General features: G+C 51.8%; 2 protein-coding genes across 2 annotated transcripts; both read left to right on the top strand.

Moving 5' to 3' along the window:
- Window positions 1–298: 298 nt before the first annotated feature.
- WHR41_09224 (uncharacterized protein) lies at window positions 299–2,474 on the top strand (the record flags this gene model as incomplete). The annotated part of the gene is made up of 4 exons (XM_069377828.1): window positions 299–1,608; window positions 1,671–1,874; window positions 2,109–2,408; window positions 2,472–2,474. The coding sequence occupies exons 1-4, from the start codon at window positions 421–423 to the stop codon at window positions 2,472–2,474; spliced, it is 1,695 nt and encodes a 564-aa protein (XP_069225209.1). The 5' UTR covers window positions 299–420.
- Window positions 2,475–2,848: 374 nt separating this feature from the next.
- Window positions 2,849–4,775, top strand: WHR41_09223 (uncharacterized protein; the record flags this gene model as incomplete). Its single annotated transcript, XM_069377827.1, has 6 exons — window positions 2,849–3,399; window positions 3,471–3,486; window positions 3,539–3,641; window positions 3,708–3,879; window positions 3,942–4,096; window positions 4,162–4,775. 3 exons carry the CDS (start codon window positions 2,849–2,851, stop codon window positions 3,620–3,622), a joined length of 651 nt encoding a protein of 216 aa, XP_069225216.1. The 3' UTR covers window positions 3,623–3,641; window positions 3,708–3,879; window positions 3,942–4,096; window positions 4,162–4,775.
- Between the last annotated feature and the right edge of the window lie 799 nt (window positions 4,776–5,574).

Below are 5,574 nucleotides of genomic sequence, written 5' to 3'. Positions count from 1 at the left end.
GGTGGTATGTTTGCGCTTTCCTTGCTCTTTTGTGCTCGCCTTGTCTTCCTGCTTTTCTCTTGAGGCCTCTTGGCTCCCCCAGCTGCTGAGCAGTGACAGGTTCGTAGTCAGCACCACGTACACGTGGGCCTCGTCGCCGGCCGAGCCTTGTCCTCAGAAGCTTCTTCATTTCTCGACAGTGGTTGGAATATGTTCGCCAGGGTCACTTTGTTGTCGGATAGAGAATGCCCGGGTCATGTGATACGGCCCGGGCCGGGAAGATGACGATTCATAGCATCAATCCGGCGGATTGCTTTCCCAACACCACTTTGTCAAAATGTCAGCTAACCCCGTCATGTGAGTCCTCGAGTATTTCGACGGACGGGCGCAAGGTCAGTGCAAACCAATCAAGCAAGAAGAAGTCATCAACGACCACCAATCATGAACCCTAAAGCTGAGCAATCACTGCATGAGCGTGCTGAAAGTGAATTGAAGGGTTTGCTACCCGGGAATGAGCGGGCGTGGGAGCATTCCCCCTTTGAGAAGCCGGGGACGTGGCCGGAGGCGCTAAAGGCCTATACCAAAGCCGTTGCGTCTTTTGCTTATCCTGCCTGCGTCTTTTGGGGTGAGGAGATGATTCTTCTGCAGAATCGCGAATGGAGAAAGGCCAGTGGAATTCACGACCAAGGTCAAGAGCAACGTGGCAAGCTGTCCGCGGACGGCTTTAACGCATTGTCTGCCTCTTTACATGGCGGCGTTCCCAAAAGGGTCAACAGTCGCGCTTTTCTTCGGGATCACTCCGGCTATGAAGTAGGCCGCTATACAACACTCATCAGCCCCCTGTTCGACGACACAGATCCGAGAGAGCACGGTGCGGATGGCTCACTCGTACAGATGATACCAGAGCCCGACCTCTATGGCCGGGGCGGAAACGAAAAGCATCCTTCACGACCAGATCTTTGGGAAATGAAAATGCCAGAGAAGAACCCAGAGACCGAATGTGACATGAGCCAGCTGGGACGGGCACTCAACGGTGTCTCATTCGACGAGCATCCATTCTTTCACCGTTTTGCTGAAATGCTACCGACGGGCCTGGCAATTCTCGATCATAAAGCGCAAGCAGTCTTTGTCAACCAGCAATTTTACCAGTTGACTACCCATCGCGGCGAGAACCAGGAGTTCAAATCGTGGCCACAGAGTATCCATCCTGATGACTACAATCGAGTCATGGATATATACCATGATGCCTTTTTCTCGCAAAAACAGCTTCGGACAGAGTTCAGGGCGCTCGGTGATCAACATCCATGGCGATTGCTTTTCCTAACACCACTTGGCGATGACAATCTTCAGCATGTGAGCTTGCGCGAATATGGAGGCTTCATCTGTAGCGTTGTCGACATTACTTCCGAGAAGAGTGCGGAGCTTGCGGAGCGAAAGGCCGCCAAAGACGCTCGTGAACGCAAAGAGCAGCAGGAGAGGTTCATTGATATGATATCACACGAAATCCGCAATCCATTATCGGCTCTGCTGCACTGCTCCGAAGATATCGAGGATGCCATCAGTGATCTGAGCAATGTCGACATTGCCAGCATCAAAGAGTCTGTCGAGACTATCAACGTCTGCATCCAGGTAAGGTCGGCAGGTACCGCGTGGACCTGATATCGAGGCTGATGTGCTATTTAATTGCAAAGCACCAGCGAAATATTGTTGATGACGTGCTGTCATTCTCAAAACTGGACGCTTCAATGCTGTCTTTGAGCCCGAAGGCCTGCTTGCCGGATCGTCAAATCGCAAACTCTCTCAAACTCTTTCAACCTGAGTTTCGTCGGCAAGAAGTCGAGTTTGGCTACAGAATAGATCAATCCTACCTCGATTTGGATGTATCTTGGGTCCTGGTAAGCCTGCTCGTCTCCACATCCTTTTTCACTTTTTATATTTCCTGTGTTCCTTCGTTGTCTTTTCCGAGCCGAGACATATGAGGTATAGATTGGCAGACATGAGTGGGCCACAACAGTGGCCTGCTTATTGCCAACTGAATGCGCAGCAGTTCCAAAACGGGAGAATGGCTATTGATGCCTGCTATCATACCTTGCCTCGAGAATTTGCTAATTTTTACCCTTCCCCTCAAGGCAGATATGGTCCGTATTTCGCAGGTATTAATAAACCTGGTCTCGAACGCGATTAAGTTCACCGCGAGAGCCCAAGGTCAGAAGAAGGTGGTAGTTTCGGTGGGTGCCAGTGTGCAACGTCCAACAAGCTACCCGCCCAACGTCGTATTTTTTAGTCCTGAAGATCATGCTTATCGCGTGGATGCTACCAACACGCGAGACTGGGGCACTGGTGCGGCGGCTTACATTATGGTTGCAGTGAAAGACACGGGCATCGGAATCAGTGATGAAGGCCAGCAGCGGCTGTTCGAGCGATTTAGGGTAGGTTTTGCGAGGTGCTCCTTAATTCCTGTGTGTTGCTTGGGACTGACCTAAACGATGCAGTAAGTCGGATATGAAGCCTGGTGCTGATACGTATATTTTGTCCTAAGCACATACGTAGGCAGGCTACGCCGAAGACTGTCGAGATTTATGGGGGCTCGGGCTTGGGCCTTAACATCAGTCGGAAGCTATGTCATGTCCATGGCGGCGAGGTCGGTGTCAGCTCTAAAGCTGGCTGTGGCAGTACATTTGGCTTCTTCTTCAAAGTGAAGCGTACCGGGCAGCCACAGAGCTATGAAAGCCGGGTAGAGGAGCAGGAACTGGACAACGCCCCTTTAAGAGGCCAGATCAATGAGCTTGGCAATTTCGCGCCGAAAAACATAGACAACAGCATCTTCCCGGGGAGCTTGGACAATCCACCAGTAGCGAAAACGGAGGACATGATTCGTAATACCAATCATCAGGAAGATGACAGGTATAAGCGCACCGCTCAGATCGCTTCAAAGGTTCGAGAAGAGAGCATGAACCAGGATACGAAAGGTTCTATCGCATCCCAGAACGAACGGAAGAGTAGCCAGGACCTGAGAGTCGATATGGCGTCATTGTCCTCAGCAGAAAACGGTGAAGGCTCCTCCTATCAGGGGACGACGCTGAAGACTCTACCAGCCAAGCCAAGGGTGCGGGCTCATGTTCTCCTCGTTGAGGATAATGTGATCAACCAAAAACTGGTGTGTCGGAAGCTAGAGAACAAAGGCTACGACGTAACGGTGGCGAACAATGGCAAAGAGGCTGTCACGACTGTGATGAATGCTTCGAAGCTCTCCAGTGACAAACATGCTTTTGACATCTGCCTTATGGATATGGAAATGCCAATAATGGATGGGAATACCGCTACGAAAACTATACGCGAGCTGGAAAGGCAGGGACAGATAGAGCATATTCCTATCCTCGGGGTCACTGCTAACGTCAGAAGCGAGCAACAAGCAGAGATGTAAGTGCTCGCTTTGTTTTTGAGATTTCAGACCAGCAGACACTGACCTTTCTATCTTGTGTTTTTGACAGGAAGTCGGCAGGAATGGTAAGAGCGATTTCACTGCCACAAGAGATCGACTGTAGCTAATGATCATCAGGATGACGTGATCAGCAAGCCGTATAGAATTGAGAAGATCGTGGAAAAGATACAGCAGATCATCAGCACGGTTGGGAACAAGTGATTGTGGTGATAGGTACATTGTACGTCGGAGATTGTTACCCTACTCCATTATTCTGCCGAAACGCGAAGATAATGGAGTGTGCTAGGTACCAGACGGCATGTGAAGCGGCGTTTCCCACACCATCTTGCAATCTAGTTTCCATTTTCCCGGAACATCAATCAGTCGGCCGTTAATTGGAACTCTTTTCGAGCTTCGTCCTCCTAGGAGGTACGAAATGTCTCCCCATCTCTGACCAGCTTTTTCTATGAGCCTTTCACGTAGGTGGCTCCATCGCTTACACCACAATAGGGCGTGGCTGACCGTCTCACCGCCATCACAGCAGCTGCTCTTGCCGTCCTCCACGACTTATCCTTGGAAGGTACGAGTTCAGACGCGCATGCCCGGTTCGGGCCTGCGCAGGATGCTGGCCTCTTCCCGTGAAAGCATGCCATACAACTTCAAGACGTGTTTACCAGGCAGAGCAGCGTTGAGACTGTAGGTGTGCCTTCCCCAGTGCGACGGTGAGACCGTGCTCTCTCGCCTGACTGTCTCCTCCACAGTTCTCATGACCTTTGGTCGTTCACTCACTCGAAATGCCGGGACTCTTGTCGGCCGTCCATGCACTTCCGTCAGTTGTCTAGCTGCACGATCTGCTGCTTCATTGCCAGCTATACCTTTGTGGGCGGGTACCCAGAGTATGTCAAAGTCCAATGCTTCCTCTAGACACGAACCAATTGCTCTCAGTACCGCACCGGCCGTGTCTCTTGCCTTGGCTGAGCGGCCCCTCTTGTTGACCAGCGTGATCGACTCTTGGCTGTCCGTTACTGTGGAGAAGTGTCTTCCCGCACTTCTGGCGTGAAGCACGGCAAGCTCAATTCCCTTGACTTCGGCGGCAGTGGCGGAGCACGTGTGCTCCCACCCTACGGTGGCCTGGTATATCAGTTTTGGTATGCGACCTAGCTTCTCAAAACCCAGAACTGTCACTGCTACACTAGCGACGTTATTCCGTACCGAAGCATCGGGGTAGAACACCAGCCTTTCCTGAGTCTGAATGGCAAGTTTGTAACGCTTGATGGCTTCCTCAGCCGAACGCGGAATCGCTATTTGAGGAAGCGTCTTCCACGGCTGCAGCGTGTAGCGTAGCCTGGAGCTAGACTCAAGCCCCTTACTTATTGCAGATAGTAAGGAGATGGGTCTGTATGCCCTGGTAACGCCATAGTCCTTCTTTCCAGGTTTACGCAACACCACTATGCTCGCCTCGCGCCAAAGCCGAGGGACGTGGCCTAGCGACAACGATGCTTGATACAGCCACCTGATCGATTCCTTGACGAAGGGTAGTAATTGCCTCCACGCGGCAAACGGGATCTCATCCGGGCCAGGAGCTTTGTTGGGATTCGGATGCATCACCGCTCTTTCGACCTCTTGGTACGTCACTGCCGGCAGCATATCCAAAAGACTTTCGCCCCCTCCGTCGGTTTGAGGAACTGTTGAGGCTTCTTCTGGTGGTGGCGGAGTGGGGAAGAAGCTTTCCATCAACACATCGGCCTTTGACTCGTCGGATTCGGCCACGCGGTTCTCAGTGTGGAGTACCGGGATCCTGGTACTGTGGGACATCAACTTCGAGATCGAGTTTGCCTTCCAGATATTGTTCTGGTCGTCAAGGAAGGCATGCCAGTGGTTCTTTTTCTGAGCCTCCATCTCGCGACAGAAGCGACGTTTCGCCAGCCAAAACTGTTGTTGAGCTTCATCAGGTGATTCACCCCTGCGCCGTAAAGCTGTGATGGCGTTTCTGGCAGCAGTCATATTGCTCCGTAGTTTGTGTCAATTCTGGTGTCCACCATCTTTTCACGTAGGGCGAAGGTCTGGACCTGAGAACTCTTGCATGCATATCTTCCGTGACCACTCGCATGGAATGCGTCGCATACTCCTCGAGTTCATCTTGCGTGACTTCACTCGGGATATCTGAGAGTGGT

Source organism: Cladosporium halotolerans, assembly GCF_011745625.1.
Source record: "Cladosporium halotolerans strain TM138-S3 chromosome Unknown Sca67, whole genome shotgun sequence".
In the NCBI taxonomy this organism is placed as follows: domain Eukaryota; kingdom Fungi; phylum Ascomycota; class Dothideomycetes; order Cladosporiales; family Cladosporiaceae; genus Cladosporium; species Cladosporium halotolerans.
The sequence above is the reverse complement of the archived record's forward strand: the minus strand, read 5'-3'. Positions and strand labels throughout refer to the sequence as shown.